We start from the raw sequence: 19,471 nt of genomic DNA on the forward strand, positions 1-19,471 counted from the left end.
TTTATTTATTTTTGGGACAGAGAGAGACAGAGCATGAACGGGGGAGGGGCAGAGAGAGAGGGAGACACAGAATCGGAAACAGGCTCCAGGCTCTGAGCCATCAGCCCAGAGCCTGACGCGGGGCTCGAACTCACGGACCGCGAGATCGTGACCTGGCTGAAGTCGGACGCTTAACCGACTGCACCACCCAGGCGCCCCTTGAAGTCTGTCTTTAATCAAATAAGATTTTTAGCTCTTTTGAAATAAAGGGGAGCCATGCCTACATTAATAAGAAAAATTAATTTAAGGAAGATAACTGATTAAAAAAATTTTTTTTAATGTTTATTAATTTTTGAGAGAGAGAGAGAGCACGAGCAGGGGAGGGGGAGAGAGAGAGGGAGACACAGAATCCCAAGCAGGCTCCAGGCTCTGAGCTGTCAGCGGGGCTTGAACTCACAAACTGTGAGATCATGGCCTGAGCCGAAGTCGGACGCCTAACCAACTGAGCCACCCAGGCGCCCCATAACTGATTTTTTTTTTTAAACAATAAAATACATTTCATGCCTTGATTTCATGGTGGTCTGATGGTTATTCTCATACTGTTTTAGAAAGAAGTCCCCAGTGGGCAAAGAATGATGCTTTTAAAAATCACCTTCCTTTTTTTCATCTGGTACTGAAAATATCTTAGTCCAGGCCTGTCTACCTACCGCCTCTGTGGTGCACTATTGATTTCATTTTTCTTCCAATATTTACTTTTGGTTCTAGACAAATTACCTAGTGATGATGGAATTCTTCAAAAATATTCTATATTTTGTGCCAAGTGAACTCAATGATTGCTCTATTTGGAGACATTCTTTCTGAAGGTTCCATTCTTGCCTCTAAAACCTACATGCACGGAAGAGGAAATGTATAGGTTTTCTATTTATTAACAACACGCTTATCCTTCTGTATCTGTTTCTTTTCAATTTTTAAAAACTATGTTAGGGGCGCCTGGGTGGCTCAGTCGGTTGGGCGACCGACTTCGGCTCAGGTCATGATCTCACACTCCGTGAGTTCGAGCCCTGCGTCGGGCTCTGTGCTGACGGCTCGGAGCCTGGAGCCTGTTTCAGATTCTGTGTCTCCCCCTCTCTCTGACCCTCCCCCGTTCATGCTCTGTCTCTCTATGTCTCAAAAATAAATAAACGTCAAATAAAAAAAAAAATTTAAAAATAAAAACAATGTTAGGGGCCCCTGGGTGGCTTGGTCAGTTGAGCATCCACCTCTTGATTTCGTCTCAGGTGATGATCTCATGATTCGTGGGTTCGAGCCCTGTGTTGGGTTCTGTGCTGTCAGCATGGAGCCTGCTTGGGCATTTCTCTGTCCTCCTTTCTCTGCCCCTCCCCTGCTTGGATGTGCATGTGCGCGTGCTCGCGCTCTCTCAAAATAAATAAACTTTAAAAAACAAAAACCATATTAATTATGACACCGATTCCTATTTTAAAAGCAATTTAAAAGTTTATTCTTAAAATTATCATACGGTAAAAGTTGGCTTTTGTCTTTTGGTGTATACTTCTATTAATTTCCTACATGTATAGTTTGTGCACCTAGCACCGCAGTCAGGATACAGAGCAGTGTCCTCACCCTCTTCTTTCATAGTCACCCATCCCCCCCCATAACCCCTCCCGCCACTGACCTTTTTCCATCCCTTTAGTCTTGGCTTTTCGAAAATATAATACAAATGGGATCATACAATATGTAAGCTTTTAAGACTGGGCTCTTTTACTTTTTCAGTCATGTAAGGTATTGCATATATTGCAAACGTATTCTTTTTTTATTGCTGAGTAGTTTTCCATGGTCACTTATTAAGGGACATTTGGATATATCTCCGTTTTTAGCAGTTATGAATAGAGCTGCTGTAAACGTTTGTGTATAGATTTTTGTGTGAACGTGTCTTCATTTCTCCAGGGTAGCTGTCTGGGGAGAGGGGATTGCTGGGTCATGTAGTGAGTATGTGTTTAACTTTTTTAAGAAATTGTCAGCCCTTTTTCTGGAGTAGCTGTACCATTTTATATTCCCACCAGCAATGTCTTGAGTGTTCCAGTTCTTCCGCATCGCCGATGTTATCGATGTTTGTAATGTAGCCACTCTAATAGTATGTAGTAGTGTCTAATCAGGGTTTTAATTTGCATTTCTCTGATGACTAAAGCCTCATCTTTTCATGTGCTAATTTGCCATCATTATGCCCTCTTTGGAGTGTGTGTGGAAATCTTTTATCCAGCTTTTAATTTGGTTGTTTGCTTATTGTTGAGTTTTGAGACTTCTTTCTGTGTTCAGACACAAATCCTCTTTCAGACATGTGATGTGCAGATAATTTTTTCTTAGTCTTTAGTTTTCGTTCTCTTAACAGTGTCTTTCAAAGAGCCAAAGTGTAATTTTGATGAAGTCCAATTTATCAGTGTCTTTCCTTTTTTTTTTTTTTTATTGTACTAAGATGGATAGATTTTAAAACAAATTTCTTTTCTATAAAAGTAGTGAAAACTAACTTAGTGATAGCGATGTTCTTATAAAGTTGACTTGTGGAAAGTGCAAATGTTATCATTTCTTGGAAAGGTGGTGCTAATTAAAATACTCCTTATCCTTAGTCTTAGGGACGCACAGGACTTTTGCTTCACCAAAGGAGATGATTGGCTTAGGTTTGTGAAGACTTTCACACTTTCTCTCATTTTTATTTTTATTAAATGTTTATTTATTTTTTGAGAGACAGCGAGTGCAAGGGATGGGCAGAGAGATGGAAACTAGGCTCTGCTCTGTCAGCGCAGAGCTGGATGCTGGGCTCAAACTCATGAACCGAACGATGAGATCATGACCTGAGCTTAATGGACTGAGACACCCATGCGCCCCTTTAAGATTTTATTTTTAAGTAATCTCTACACCCAACGTGGGGCTCGAACTCACAACCCGGAGATCAAGAGTTGTGTGCTTCACTGACTAAGCCAGCCAGGCGCTCCTAGAATTGTATTTTTAACAGGCAGAATAACCAAGTATCACATTAAGCCATTTCTCTCCCAAGCCCGCTTTTTTCTTCTTTATATTTACCATTATTAGCAATCAATAACTGTGGCCAGTGTTACTAATAATTGTGTGTATATATATTATAAGACAATTATCAGCTCATTCAGTTTTTCACATCCTGTGAGGTGCTAATCAGACATACATGTATATCAATTAGCCCCAACTGCCTGGATTAAACTAGAAAGAAATTTCTTGGCTCACTTAACTGCAAAGTCCAGGCATAGTTAGCTGGAGTTGGGGCTCAAGTGATGTCATCAGGACTGTTTCTCCCTATGGATCAACTCTGCCTTTTCCTGTACAGACTTCAGTTGAGGGGGCCATATGTTAGAAAAGTGGCTGCAGCATATTCAACCCCGGGAGCCTCTCACACTTTAGGTTTAGTGGGAAAGAACACCTGTCTTTTTCCCAGAAGCCTCAGCAGAAGTCTCGTGTCTCATTGGTTCTTATGGGGTCACATGTCTTACCTGAGCCAGTCTTTGTGTTTGGGGCTATGAGCCAGTTGTGGTCACATGACACCCTTGGATTCCTTGATGCGGTCTGCTCTTCAGGAACCATATGGACTGAGAGTAGGGGTGAGGTGAATTCTCAAAGGGAAAATGTGGGCTTTTGTTAGCAGGAAAAGGAATGGATACTGGGTGGCCAAACAACTAATGATATTAGTCTCTTTTATAGGTCAGCAGCAGATTGCAGGAGTTAATGGATTTGGGTTGGAATCTTGGTTTCCCTTGCCTGTGAAGTCACACACTCCCAAGCCCATGTTCCCCACAGGTGGAGGAGTTTGTAGAAAGTTACATACAGTGTTTTATATTCTTTTTATGCAAGTTGGTTGTTTTTAACAGGAAGAGAAAGAATCAAGGCTGATGGGGGTAGATCTCACAATGGGCGGATGTGATGCTTCTTCCTGTATCCATGTGATTCACGGGACTCATCTCCATTCCCTGGGCCTCCCTGTCCCCATGGGAGAGACTCTTAGAGCTTGGTCACTGTTTGCCCTTGGATCAGGCTGTTCTGGGCAGGCGGTAGGATTGTATGTTGTTGATACAGCTGTGTCTGTATCCTCGACAAGAGTGTCAGCCACACAGTGAGGTGTATCTGGGTGCTGGCCTCTTCCAGGAGTAGTAGTTCCAGATCTCTTACTGTGTATTTCGATAGTCCATTTTAGCATGGCTGAGACATTGTCTCACTTTGACTGGCAGTTTTTATTTTACCCATGAGGAAGCTTTTTTAACTTCTTCAGAAGGAGGATGTGTAGCTAGGTCCTTCTGTTTTCTGAAAAACCAGAGAAAATAGTTGAATAAGACCTGCTTTGTACTGAGGTCCACACTACAGCTAAGTACCCCTGGTGAGGTTCAGGTAGGACTTGGGGGAGAAACTAATTATTAAGACCTGATTAACAAAGGTAAGTGTGGTAGAAACCTTCACATCCTCTTCTGAGATAGGCACTTGAACCTAATGAATCAGACATTAACTCTTCAAGTTAATTCCCCCTGGAGCTGCTGAAGTTAATAGTTCTGTCCCCAATCTGCTGATATATTAATGTTTTGAGATATCCCTGGGGAGTATGCTTGGTGGCTGATGTTGACAGGAGTCTTTGTGATCTCCCTTTGTAGCCAGTTTTAGGGGTTATCTTGTGTATATCAGTGACACACAAATGTACTTATTTCTCCAGCGGCGATTCTTGCGTAATCATTATCAGTTTATTGAGATGGGTAAAATGGATGAAAATAATTCCTCTGTTAACTAGGTAGTTACGTAGAGTGTTATTTTGTTTACTGTAAATATAGTATTGTATGTTGAGATCAGTGAAGTGATTCTACTTTATGTAAACTGAAAATTTGGAATTTTAGGGAAATAGCAATAGCTGACGCTTCCTGAGCACTTACTGTGTGCTAGGCATTCTCGTAAGTGTTCTACACACGATACTTCACCTGATCCTGCATTAACCATAGGAGGTAGGCAGTAGTTGTTTGCCAGTTTTTTTTTGGTAACGTTTATTTATTTTTGAGACAGAGAGAGACAGAGCATGAATAGGGGAGGGGCAGAGAGAGAGGGAGACACAGAATCCGAAACAGGCTCCAGGCTCTGAGCTGTCAGCACAGAGCCCGACACGGGGCTCGAACTCATGGACTGTGAGATCATGACCTGAGCCGAAGTCGGATGCTTAACCGACTGAGCCACCCAGGCGCCCCAGTTGTTTGCCAGTTTTGAGGTGAGCAAGTTGGGTGGGATACTGGAGGTTAAGTCACTCGCCCCAGGCTGTGCAGCTCGTGAGTATCTGAGTGAGGGGGCCGGTGGTTGAGGGGGCCGGTGAGTTTTGAATGCAAGGCCTCTGGCTCTGCGTCTGTGCTCTGGCTCCCTGTGCTCTGTTCTCTCCCTAAGAAAGATTTTAGCTTGTGCATTCTTAGTTTTTCTTTTCTTTTCACTTCTTTTGTAATATTTTCTAGATGCGGCTGAGAATTTTACAGGAAAGATTTGCCAATTCTGAGGCCTTTGGCGTCCATGGGTTTATGCATCTACTTTTGCTATTGTCTGGCAAGCCAACGCGAGAAGCTCGTTTGTATCGGTAGTTGTCAATCAGGAATGAGTCCCCCCCCCCCCCCCCCCCAGGGGACATTTGCTCCGGTCTGGAGATACTTTCGGTTGTCACAAGTTGGGAGGTGCCACTGGCCAGAGATGCTGCTAAATATCTTACAGCACCCAGGACAGCTGTCCCTCGGCAAAGACCTACTCGGACCAAAGTGTCAGTAGCATCATCTGAGGTCTCTATAATCAGTTATTATCTTGTAGTGTCGCTATTTTGTCTTCCTTTCTTTAAAGCAAGTCATTCACTTTGCAAGTTTTACTTATTCATTTTGAGAGAGAGACAGACAGACAGACAGACAGACAGAATCCTCAGCGGGCTCCCTACTGTCAGCATGAGCCCAGGGTGGGGCTCGATCTCAGAAGCTGCGAGACCATGCCCTGAGCTGAAATCAGGGGTCCCGTGCTTACCCGACTGAGCCACTCAGGTGCCCCTGCACTTTTTGACCTACGAGTATCTCCAAGTTGAAGGGGCCCGGACGGACCTCTGCAGACGTCTGTTATCACGCCCAACTCACTGCCCCTGTGTTCTGGGTGCCCGTCCACGGCTTTCTCCCCTCAGCTCTCGCTGTGTGCGGTGCATGGCAGAAGAAGAGCAGGGGAGCCTGGGGCCAGGTGGCCGTCAGAGCTGGAGAGGCGGCAGGAGGCTCGCCGGGGCTGCGCGCAGGAGAGGAGGCGAGAGGGACCGATGAGCACCTGGGGCCGGTGGGTCAGGTGGAAGGTGGGGAAGAGCAGGAGGGCCGGCAAGCGAGGTGGGGGGGGGGGGGGGCAGGAAACGCACTCTCCGTGCCTGACCGAGCTGGTGACGGGCGGTCCGCGAGAGTGCTCCCACGACGCAGTGTCGTGATCGGCAGTCCACGGGGTTGAGGTCCTCTCTGCCCAGGCGTCGTGCTCTCGCCGTGAGCCATCCAGCTGGGGCGAGGCCGGGCTTGCATTCGCAGACTCTCCTCCTCGGACCGCCGTGGTGGTGTCTTCCTGATGGCCGTGCCCGCTTCTCGCCTGTTCTTACGCCACTTCTGTGGGAGAGCCTCCTTCTTCCTGTGACAGCCCATCACGCCCCGGCGCCTGTGGAATAAAGCCCTCCCTTCTTGCGGCCCTTGAGGTCATTCGCGGCTCCTCCGCTTTCCATGACACACCTGGAGTTTAGGTCATGCGGTTGTTCCTCTTGGTGGTTTCACTTGAACTCTTCTCTCTGGAAATCCCACGTACGCTCTCCCTGTCATCTCTGTGTAGGGAACTCCCGTTCACTTTTCGAGGCCAGCTCATGCCTTGTGGCGGATGGAATAAGTCTTTCTCGGAATTGCTGCTCTTGCCAGAGTCGGAGTTGCCTGAGAGCAGCTGTGCTGTGCTCCGTCGTGGACTTCGGGGCTGCTAGCACAGGGCCCGGCCTCGGGGAATGTTTGCCGAATTGAATGAATAGGCGGTTCAAACTGGCATTTTAACCAGGTTTTTATGTTGGTGGGAAAAATCCTGCACGGTATAGGTCTTGATTCTCTGCGATCCCAGTCACGGAATTACAATACTGAAATTGGGAGGTTTGGATATGAAGCATTTCTGTACCTTCTGGTTTAAAAAAAACACACAAAACAGCCTTCATGGTTTGTTGTACCTTGCAGTACTCAAAGTCATGTTTCCTTTATCAATTTGACTCATTTCTACATTTGGTGGTTCGTTGCGTGATCTCGACTTACGGTTGACATTATGCTTGGATCTTAGTAAAGACTTCATAAAATGTAAAAGAACTATAGATTTTGTAGCATCACAAGCTTAGCTGTGACCTTGATCAGAAGGCTGGTTGAGAGTAACTATTCCGAGAGATAATTAAACCAACGGAGGTAGGAATGAGACTAGAATTGAAAACGAGTGAGATTTTAAAACCTTCTCTGACCTGTCCTTTCTTTCTGTCTTTAGGATTTTTGTCCCTGAGTCATGGAAGACAGAAGAGCTGAGAAGTCATGTGAACAAGCGTGCGAATCACTTAAGAGGCAGGACTATGAAATGACCCTCAAGCACTGCACAGAGGCCCTCCTTTCTCTTGGCCAGTACTCCATGGCCGACTTCACAGGGCCATGTCCACTGGAGATAGAAAGCATCAAAATTGAGAGTCTTCTTTACAGAATCGCCTCGTTTTTGCAACTGGTGGGTAAACACTGTCAATAAGCCAATGCTGAGCCATGAAAAATGGACTTTTTCATTGAGTGGGGAAAATTGTTGGCCACAATCACCTAAGTCCGGGCTGATGTGGCTAGTGATTGCTGAACGTGTTTGACAGCAACAACTGTTTTTACACCTTTAAAATTGTTTAATATAATTTGTTGTATAGCATTTTGGGTTATCCACTCATTCAGCAAATATTTATTGAGTGTATACTATGTACCGGACACTGGTCTAGGTACTTGATAGACATTGGTGGAAAAAAATGATCTTCACGATATTTTTTCTAGCTGGGGGACAGACCCTAAACAGTACATATTACACATAAGTAGACACTTGAGAGTGTTAGAAGGTAGCAGTCTGCTGAAAAAAAAAGTCATGGCAAGGGAGATTTGGGGATATAGGGTTAGGGTTGGGGTTGCAATTTGAAATTGAGTGGTCAGGGTCGGCTTTGCTGATAAGGCGATACGAAGGAGGCAAGGGAGCGAGCCATGTCAAAATCTGGAGGAAGAACATTACAGGCAGAGGCAACAGTCAGTGCGAAGGTTCTGAGGCAGAAGCCTGCCTGGCATATTTGAGAAATAGCTAGAAGACCAGTGTGCTGGAGAAAAGTATGTGAGGGGGAGTGGGCAATGGGGCTGAATCCTGTGGGGCCCTCCAGGTCCCTATAAGGACCTGGTTTTCTTCTACTTAAGTTGGGGAGCTCTTGTTAGGTTTTGAGCAGAGGAATGGCATGATCTGATTTGGTAGGGATTCTTTGACTTTTATATTGAGGGTAGACTCTGGAGGGGTAAGTGAGGCAGGGGGACTAGTTGGGAAGCTGTTGGAATAATCCAGGCCAGACATGATAGTGACTCAGGCAAAATGGCGGCCGCAGAGAGACTGGGGAGTGGTTTGATTCTGGTTCTAAGTTGAAGGTCGGACTAGTATGATTTCCTAATACGTTGAATGCAGGGAGTGAGAGAGAGAGCAGTCACAGATTACTTACTTCGATGTTGCTTTGTCTGAGCAATTGGAAAGTGGAGTTTCCTCAACTGAGATGACAAGGCTGTCGGTGGTGCACAGGTTTTGTGGGGCAAGTTGGGAGTTCAGTTTTGGACATCCTGAGTTTGAGATGTCATTTAGATAGCCGGCTGGAGATGTTGAGGAAGCAGTCAGGCAGGTGTGGAGTTTGGGAGAGAGGTCTGGGTCAAAGATACTGACTTAAGAGTTGGGGGCCTGTAGATGACATCTAAAGTCTTGAGCCTGGGTGAGATCACCAAGGGAATGAACGAATGTACATAGAGAAGAGGAGAGGACCGAGGACTTAGTCTTAATGGCACTACAGTGTGAAGAGGTGCAGGAGAAGAAGAGGAACCAGCAAAGCAGCCTAAAGAGCAACCCTTGACGTAAAGGAAAACTAAGGGAGGGCCGTGAACCCGCAGCCAAGTAAAGAAAGTGGATCCAAGTGAGAGAGTGGTCAGCAGTGTCTGTTGCTGTGAATGTAGTAGTGAGAATTGAGAGGCGACGGAGATGTGACAGTGCATCTGAATGGGAACGAGTCAGTGTAGACCGCGTGTCCGGCTGGATGCAGTGGAGGTCACTGGAGACCAGCACGAGAGCAGCCTCCGTGGAGTGGCGGTGTACATCTGACTAAAGACAGTTCGAGGGTCACCGGGAAGGAATTGAAGTACATGAGTATAGACAGTTCTCGGGGAGTTTTGTCCCAAAGAGGCACAAAAAAGTGAGAGTGGTAACTGGTGGGAGAAGTGAGGTCACAAGAAGGATTTTTTTAAGATGGGTGAAGTAGCCCCATGTTTGTTTAAAGGACTGAATCAATGGAAAGCAAAAAAGTCAGCGATGTAGGAGTAGAGGCGGCTTGCCGGAGCGATGTTCTTGAGCGGGTTATAGAGCAGGTCTGCCCCAGCGGTACGCTAGAAAGGGCTCTGGAGGCTGGCCTGGTAACAGGCGGAAGGCAGAGAGTGCACTGGGAAGCGGGCAGACATGGGGTGACAGTCCTCGGGAACTCTCTTCTCAGGGCTCTGTTTTCTCAGGGGAGTCGTTAGCTGAGCGTGATCGTGAGGGAGGAGGTTCTGGTGGTTTGGAAGTAGAGAAGGTGAGAAGGAGTGTGAGTAATGGACAGGGAAGGACATTATATTGTTGGTAGAGCACATGAGTTAGTTTTGCTCTGTGAATATTAAATTCCAAACATTAATAATCACACTTTGAAACAAAGTTGAGTTTTTGTTTTTGTTTTTGATAAAATCTGTTTTAAGCTGCCCTTGAACGACTTAATTTTATCTTGTATCTTTTATTTTGCAGAAAAACTATGGGCAAGCTGATGAAGATTGTAGGCATGGTATGTTTAAGAATGGGACTGTTTTCTGCTTTGAAAATTTTGAGTTATTTAAATTGAGCAGTGTTTAAGATTTGATTTTTTATATGCTAATTTCAAGAGAGATTAAAACATTTGAAACCCCCTCACTGTGGTTACTAGTAACTAATGTGGATGACGACTTTCCTGCTCTGACGGATGTACATCTGAACGTTGTTCATCGTCATGAGTGGGAACACTGATATGTCCTTTTAAAGTTTGTGTGAGTATTTTTAGTCAGTAAGAGCCAAATTTTAAGACCTGTAACACACATTGATTAAGATGTTAAGCTTGGATAAATTGAGAGGCTTGTCTGTCCATCCTAGAATGTTTTTTTCCCTTCAGTAGATGTCCCTTAGAGAAGAGAGCCTGCCTGACTGGCATGCTCGTTAGTGCTTTATTTCTGTTTTCTTTGGGCGAGAGATTAACTAGAAAGATTTTTGCTCTTTGGGTACCCGTAGAATAGGAACGCTTCTCTTCGTGATTCCTGCCAGTTCACTGGAATGAATCTCAGAGTGAGTGGGAGAAGGGGTGTACAGTGTGTGGTGGGAAGTTTTGCTTCAATCACAGCTGTGATTTGAATAATAGAATGTTTCGTTTATCCAGAATTTGGGGAAGGGGTGCTGAGTGTTAAACAGAGGTTAATTGTTTTATTACTCCTTTGTATCAAAACTTTTAAAAGTATTAACTGTTCTTGTTGTAAACCTTAAAAACTATCTGACATACTCCTGTGGCATATTGGACATAATTTAACCGTTCACTGAAGAACGTGAACGCCCTTTAACAAAACCTTTACTATCTCTGGACATTTAAAATTACCCACAACAACAACAAAAAATAAAATTACCAGGGAGCCAAATAACAATAAGTCAGATAATATAGAGGAATATGAAGAAGGGAATCATTTCCCCTTTTTATCCCATCTGAAGAAATCATGGTTATTACCTTGCTGTATCTTTGGTATCTTTCTCTATAGTGATAAACACAAATGCCTAAAATATGTAGATAGGGGTTTTCCTTTAAAAATTAAAAAAGATTCATGTGATCAGTACAAAGCAGATTGCTTTCTTACATACCAACAGATCATAGATAGGTGTCTTTCTTTTTTTTAATTTCTGTTTTTATTTATTTTTTTAAAGTTTATTTATTTATTTTGAGAGAGAGAGACATAGCGAGCGGGGAAGGGGCAGAGAGAGAGAGAGAGAGGGAGAGAGGATCCCAAGCAGCCTCCGCACTGTCAGTGCAGAGCCTGATGTGGGGCTCGAACTCATGAACCGTGAGATTATGATGTGAGCCAAGATCAAGAGTCGGACACTGGACCAACTGAGCCACCTGGGTACCTGTCATGGATATCTTTCTAAGTTTCTCCAGTTCCAATTACTGCTTAATATTCCATACTATAAATGTTTTCCTGTTTCCTCAAAACTTCTCATATCGGTAGGCGTTCAGGTGGTTCTTGTGTCTTCGTTTGTCATTATAATCCATCCTGTAATAAAAACATATTCTTCTTTAGTGTTGCTAGTTTCCGTAGGATAGTCTTAAAAGTTGGATGTCTGGGTTAAAATTGTATACTGACAGTTTTAACAGACGCTGTCAGATTAGTTCAGGTGCACACACCCACCAGCAGCACATGCGTATGGCCCTGCCGTGTAACCACACGGACACTGGAACCTGCCAGTCTTGATGTTTTGCCAACCTCACGTGTGAGAAATGGACACTCTTTCTTTAATTTTCGCTCCCTTGAGGATTAGTGAGGTGGAATACAGTCTTCTCATCTTGGAGATGTACAAAGTCCCAGAAGGTTAAATGGTTTGTGAGAAGTCACAGGAGAGTAAATGCTATTGGTGAAGGAGCATACGGAAAAGGTTGCATTTTTCTGTTGTTTCTTTTTTTTTTTTTAAACGTTTATTTATTTTTGAGACAGAGAGAGACAGAGCATGAACGGGGGAGGGTCAGAGAGAGAGGGAGACACAGAATCCGAAACAGGCTCCAGGTTCCGAGCGGTCAGCACAGAGCCCGATGCGGGGCTCGGACTCACAGACTGCGAGATCATGACCTGAGCTGAAGTCGGACGCTTAACTGACTGAGCCACCCAGGCGCCCCTCATTTAGCAGTTTTAAAGTTAGATACTACTTTACAACTACTGAATTACTAAAATAAGTGTTTAACCAGGAATCTTTTGGAGGTGATGGATATGTTTATATGTTTACTACCTGCATTGTGATGATAGTAACATGCGTGAATACATATATACAAACTCACCAGATTGTATACATTAATTATATGCAGTTTTTGTATACCAATCACACCTCTATGATGTTGGGGGAAAAAAGCTTAACCAATGTCTAGGATAAAGTCGTAATGAAATAAATATACTCTTGTGTTGGTGGAGTGTGAAGCAGAATGCAGCTTGGTAATATGCTTATACCCTTCGACCCACTAATCTCATTTCTGGGATGCTATCCCAAGTAAATAATCCAAAAGAAAGAAGAAATTGTATGTGGAATGGTGTTCATTGCAGTGCTGTGTGTAAAAGTGAAAAATCAGTTAGCTTCCAGTAATGGAGGAGTTCTTTTAATGAAATTCTATGCATTCCTTGTTACCATCTATGTGATACGGAAGCACATGGAAAATGCTTGCTAAGATGCCAGAGCAGTGTATATAGTTGTTCACTTGAAACAGACATTCGGGAAGATTAGCCAAGTTTATATGTATGTATTGCTAGTTGTAGAGTTTCTGCTATTAGATGAATTTTTTTTTTCTCTTTCAACTTTTGGTAACATTATGTAAAATAAAATACCATGGTCAGGCAGTGAGTTAGTAATAAAAAGCAAGTCAAGAACCTCCGTCTGTTAATTATTATACTACTTTGTAACACCGGAGAACTGTTCGTATCCTAGCGGCCCCAACCTTACGTTTGCCGTCGTAAGTATTACGTAATACGGTATATCTTTTTTTTTTTTTTTTTAAGTTTATTTATCTATTTTGAGAGAGCACGGGCAGAGGAAGGGCAGAGAGAGAGAGGGAGACAGAGGATCCCAAGCGGACAGTGTGGAGCCCCATGCGAGACTCTATGCCATGAACTGGGAGATCCTGACCTGAGCTGAAATAAGAGTCGGACACCTAACTGACTGAGCCATATTGTTTTGACATCTGTTCCCTTACCGTGAGGCTGTCAGTTTGCATTCCTTGCAACTCTCAACGTGCCCTGTTGTAACTACCTCCTCCCCCTTTCCATTTGCTGCTTCTGACCTTCTGATTTCACTTTCTCAGACAGCGTTAGGAAAGCAGGCAGGCAGTCTTGGTTATAGAATTAAAAAACGTTAAAAGTTGTTTTGTATTATGAAGAAATTAAAATACATAGGAAAATAGAACAGATAGTTTAATACGCATTCATATTCTCAGATTGTAACATTTGACCATATTCACTTTTTTCTGACATATTTAAAAATAATGCTGGGCATCGTGATATTTACCCCTAGCCATGTTAGTATTCATCTCTAAAAAATAAGGCCATAAATGCATAACCACAATGTTATTATTATTAACAAATAAAATGGGCAGTAATTCCCTGTGGTTTTGTGAGGCTGAGCCTCGCTTTGGGCTCTGTGCTGGCAGTGCAGAGCCTGTTTGGGATTCTCTCTCTCCCTCTCTCTCTCTGCCCTTCCCCTCATGCTGTCTTTGTCTCTCTCAAAATAAATAAATTTAAAAAAATTGACAGTAATTCCCTAATATTACCTAAAACCCGCTCTCTAATCAAATTTACTTGGTTGTCCCCAAAATATTTTTTATGGCTGATTTATTTCCAAGCCAAGAACTAAATTAGAATCATAATTTTTTTTAAAAGTTTACTTATTTTGAGGGAGAGTGTGAGCACATCCAACCTGGGGAGGGAAGGACGGAGTGGGAGAGAGAATCCCAAGCAGGCTTTGTGCTGTCAGCGCGGAGCCTGATGTAAGGCTTGATCTCACGAACCGTGAAATCATGACCTGATCCGAAATCAAGAGTGGGGTGCTTAACTGACTGAGCCACCCAGGCGCCCTGCCTTTTCTTTTTATTGATGATTTCCTTTGCGGTGCAAAAGCTTTTTATTTTGGTGTAGTCCCAATAGTTTACTTTTGCTTTTGTTTCCCTCGCCTGAGGAGACAGACCTAGAAAAATGTTGCTGAGGCCGATGTCAAAGAGATTACTGCCTGTGTTTTCTTCCAACAGTTTCATGGTTTCACTTCTTTTAGGTATTTAATCCATTTTGAGTTTGTTTTTGTGTATGGTATAAGACAGCGGTCCGGTTTCATTCTTTTGCATGTAGCTGTCCAGTTTTCCCAACAGCATTTACTGAAGAGACTCTGTTTTCCCCATTGTATATTCTTGCCTCCTTTGGTATACATTGAGCATTTTGGAAAAATACCTTGATCAGGCCTAGCATTTCAATAAAAGATTTAATTAGTTAATGTTTATTTTTGAAAGAGAGAGTGTGAGCAAGGAGGGGCAGAGAGGGAGACAGAGGATCCAAAGTGGGCTCTGTGCTGAGAGTCGCGAGGTCACTGCGGGGCTTGAACTCACGAACCCTGAGATCATGACCTGAGCCAAAGTCGGACGGACACTCAACTAACAACTGACCCAGCCACCCAAAGATTTTAAAAATAACTAAGGACTTGATGAAACAACCTGATATGGTGATGTGACTGAAAACATACAGAATCCTACTACTTACTATGCTTAAGGCTTATTTTAAATCACCTTTCTCGCTGCATGTAATTTAAAGAAGGGGAATTACATTTTAATTGTTGATTGTGTCCTTTGGATAGCCAGAGGCTATTTTGTGGCAACAGTTGAATGACTGTTCCTTTAATATTAGCTTCTGGTCTAAAATATTTCAAGTAATACATATTACAGAAACTAAAGATAGAGAAGGGGTAGAGACCTGAGCATAGCAGCGGAGGTAAGACTTGCAGGTCTCCTCCTTGGTAACTCAGTAGACAGGAAGGAGTGGTCCAGTTTGGGAACAGTTGTGTGCTTACAGTAAAATCTTACAGATAGTTGGTGGGAAGAGAATTTTTCTGCAAGGCGTTGTAACATATTTACAATTGCTCAAGATGAGATTACGCTTTTTTTTTTTTAATCTTTTCTTAGTTTATTTATTTCTTTTGAGAGAGAGCGAGCACAGGCAGGGGAGGGGCAGAGAGAAGGAGAGACAGAATCTCAAGCAGGATCAAGACAGAGCCTAATGCGGGGCTCGAACCCATGGACCACAAGATCATGACCTGAGCTGAGATCAAGAGTCGGACACTCAACTGACTGAACCACCCAGGCGTCCCGATTACACTTTTTAAAAATGAATTTTAGGGGCGCCTGGGTGGCGCAGTCGGTTAGGCGTCCGACTTCAGCCAGGTCACGATCTCACGGTCCGTGAGTTCGAGCCCCGCGTCAGGCTCTGGGCTGATGGCTCAGAGCCTGGAGCCTGTTTCCGATTCTGTGTCTCCCTCTCTCTCTGCCCCTCCCCCGTTCATGCTCTGTCTCTCTCTGTCCCAAAAATAAATAAACATTGAAAAAATTAAAAAAAAAAAAAATGAATTTTACTTAAGAAATTTTTATGTATTTTTGAGAGAGAAAGCGCAAGCGGGAGAGGGGCAGAAAGAGAGGGGGACAGAGGATCCGAAGCGGGTGACAGCAATGAGCCTGATGTGGGGCTCAGATTCACGAACTGTGAGATCATGACCTGAGCTGAATGTGGACACGCAACTGACTGAGCCACCCAGGTGCCCCTAGATTACATTCTTAATGTTCTCTCTTTTGGCAAGTTCAGTGATTATAGCTAAGGCAAGTTTAACAATGCATGAGGCTGTATTTTGTTTTCTTTCAAGCCTTTTCAAGATATTACAGATGATAAGGGACCAGGTTGGCATATTGCAGTTTAATCTCGTTATATGATACAAAAGCAGGAGAGTTTTTTACGTATAATTGTTGACTGGTTTTTTGCGACAGTTCTTTATGTGGGATCCTGCAAGACAAACTGCATCGCATTTTAGGGCAACAGTTAGAAAAAAGTGCATCGGTACTGATTCTTGTCTAAAAAAGGGAGAGAAAGAAAAAAAGGAAACGTAATTTTGATAAATATCGAGGCCTTCAAACATGAGTGCAATGCAAGAGCTTTTGCACAGTAAAATTCAGCAAATACCTTGTATGAAACTAAATATCTATAAAAGGCTTTGTAAAATATCATGTGATTTAATATTCTTTAAACACGACATAATCACCTGAGGTTGAAATATTCTTACAGATTTTTCGTTTTCCTGAAACATTCTTCGGCTTTTGACAACTAGTTTCTTAGGACCCAATTACTGGAAAGGAACTAGGATATTTCCTTAGCAGCACTCAGCACTGCTTTATAATTTTTACAAGGGGAGGGTAACATCTAGGGGACTCTTACGAGGAGACTGCTAGTCTCCTACTTGACATAATTAACACAGTTCATCTTCACTGTAGCCTTATTAGGTAGCTCCCGTCACCTCCATTTTACAGGGGAGGAAGCAGGCTTAGCGAAGGTAAATAGTTCAGCCCTTAGTAGGACTGGCTTTTCTTCAGAGCATTATATTTGCAGTGTATTATTTGAGCCTTACAACAAACTTACCCGTTTCTGTTTTACAGGTGATCACACTGAGGGCCAGAGAGCTAAAGTGCCTTTGCCAACGGTCCTATTCGTTTTCAAATATAATTTATTGTCCGGTTGCCATACAGCACCCAGGGCTCAGCCCAACAAGTGCCCTCCTCAGTGCCCATTCCTCCCTTCCCCCGCCCCCGTCCACCCTCAGTTTGTTTTCTGTATTTAAGGGTGTCTTGTGGTTTGCCTCCCTCACTCCCAATGGTCCTAATTGAGTAGTTTTAGGAATAGTAAGAGCTGAGGGAGACATAGACTTACTGGGGAATCCTACAAGATGTTCAAGATATTCTTCACGATACTCCGTTGGAGTTAACCACTTACAGGAATTACCCAGGGACAGTTGAGTAGATCTGTAATGTGGAGGAGGGAGCAAGACAACAGGTTGGCCCGCACTAAAAGTAATTGAATGAAAGCTTAACTACAGAGAGACTGCAACTTTCAATTTAGTAATCTGCTTTAATAAAAGTATAGGCATAAGGATGTTTATTGCAGTGTTAGTTTCAATAGTTAAAAATTGGGATTGTTCTGGAGCTAGGGAGTAGTGAAATAAATTGATAAATCTACTTGATGGAACACTGGATGGACAATAATATGATAAACACAACCCTCAGAACATGGAAGATCTTGAATATGTGAAGGGGAGATAAAGCAGAATACAGACTGTTATGTTTATATCCGTTATAATCATGTAAAAAATTATGTAAATATTGATAAAAATTGGAAGAGAACGTAAGTAAGTGAACACAGTCTGTTTGGTCGAGTGATGGACCTATGGGGAATTTTTATGTAGGGTTTTATTAGTGTTGTTATAATGTTATTTGTTGTAATGGAAAAATTGAACAATATAATGAAAAGATATGTTCAGTACAACCAAAATAAATACATTATGAGCAGACCTGATAGACTTTAAATATGTAGTGTACTGATACTTAAACATTTCCTTGGAAATAATTAGAAAAAAATGCAGTTTCCAAAATATTTTATTCCGGCAAATTATTTTGTTGCAAAGGAAGCTAAAGTGTGTACAAACTAAAAATAGAGTCTTGGACTTAGCAGTGAAGAGAAAGATACAGATTGTTTTACTAGTTGAGCCATTACAGTTGCTGTGAGAAATCATCTCAAATGACGTAGCATAAAAATGAGTATATTCTGTATTGTTCTAAATATGTGCTCTTGTGATTGTATTAAATCTGCAAACACTTGCAAGCAATTTGATTAGCATTTGCTATGGCCATGTGACATTTGGGTTCTCAGTTAATCTTGCTGGTTTTGATGAAAGCGAATTCTTACCTGCTTAGGAATACCACCTGTTGAGTTTTGTAGTTTCCGTTCTTATGCATTTTAAGTGTCACTGTGGAAAATGTGGAAATTTTATTCAGAGAATGTTTCTGCCATTTAATATCCCTCATTTACCCAGCTGTCATAGGTTGAACGGTATTTTTCCCTCTAGAGAGAGCTTTGAGGTTGATTCTGCCTGTGATTCTTGGTGTGATCCTACTGATTGTAGGCTGGAGTGAGTTAGATATGTGGACTGTCTTATGTTCTTTCATTAATTAATTTTTTAATTTTTTTTCCAACGTTTTTTATTTATTTTTGGGACAGAGAGAGACAGAGCATGAACAGGGGAGGGGCAGAGAGAGAGAGGGAGACACAGAATCGGAAACAGGCTCCAGGCTCCGAGCCATCAGCCCAGAGCCGGACGCGGGGCTGGAACTCACGGACCGCGAGATCGTGACCTGGCTGAAGTCGGACGCTTAACCGACTGCGCCACCCAGGCGCCCCTCATTAATTAATTTTTTAAAGAAAATTATTTATTTATTTTTAGAGAGATAGGGCACACGAGCAGAGGAGGGGCAGAGAGAGAGAGGGAGAGAGAATCCCAAGCAGGCTCCATGCTGTCAGCTCTGAGCCTGACATGGGCCTTGATCCCATGAACTGTGAGATCATGACTTGAGCCAAAGTCAGGAGTTGGATGCCTAACCGACTGAGCCACCCAAGTCCCTCTGTTCTTCTCTTTATGCATGTCTTGGACAGAACAGAAACATCACTGCTTTCCTCTAGTACTTGAATTTTTTTTTTTTTAAGTTTTTATTTATTTTGAAAGAGAGCAGGCAAGGAGCAGAGAGAAAAGGAGAGAGAGAATCCCAAGCAGACCCTGAGCTCTCAGCACGAAGCCCAACGTGAGGCTCAAACCCACGAGCACGAGATCATGACCTGAGCTGAAATCAAGAGTTGGACGCTTAACCGACTGAGCCACCCAGGCGCCCCTTGAAGTTGTTCGTTTAGCATATAAGTAGTCATCCTTGTGATAGTGTGCTAACATTACAATCAGGAAAATGTATGTGTCGAATGTTACGTGGTTAATGCTGGCTATTTCTTCCTGACAGTGCTGGGGGAAGGCCTGGCCACGGGAGATGGTGCCTTCCAGGCAGTGCTTTGCTGCATGCAGCTGAAAGGAAAGCTCCAGCCTGTATCCAGCATTCTTGCCAAGTCGCTGACAGGAGAGTCCCTGGTACGTTGAGGAGCTCCGATCCTGAATGTCCGAAACGGATCCATTTATTTAACTCCTAAGGCGTGTGGTGGAAAGAAGCAGTTCAGTCTGTGCTTCCCTCTTACTTCCTCCTATTGGCAATCAAAGTTTCTGTTCAACAAACTGATGCTTAATCATTGTATTCTTGTAGTCATTTGTGATA

At 43.2% G+C, this 19,471-nt stretch overlaps 1 protein-coding gene across 6 annotated transcripts in view; it reads left to right on the top strand.

Annotated features, from left to right (window-relative positions):
* Positions 1–19,471, top strand: part of HELZ (helicase with zinc finger) — a 162,774-nt gene that overhangs the window by 17,159 nt on the left and 126,144 nt on the right. For all 6 annotated transcript variants that reach the window (XM_086687797.1, XM_086687802.1, XM_086687801.1 and 3 more), the window contains 3 exons: positions 7,522–7,749; positions 10,066–10,102; positions 19,166–19,290. In XM_086687797.1, coding sequence (XP_086543923.1) covers positions 7,540–7,749; positions 10,066–10,102; positions 19,166–19,290 — 372 coding nt within the window. In that variant the 5' untranslated portion in view covers positions 7,522–7,539. The remainder of the gene's footprint in view (positions 1–7,521; positions 7,750–10,065; positions 10,103–19,165; positions 19,291–19,471) is intronic.

The sequence above is a fragment of the Puma concolor genome, chromosome E1 (genome assembly GCF_028749965.1).
Source record: "Puma concolor isolate L17-30 chromosome E1, mPumCon1.1.hap2, whole genome shotgun sequence".
Lineage (NCBI taxonomy): Eukaryota > Metazoa > Chordata > Mammalia > Carnivora > Felidae > Puma > Puma concolor.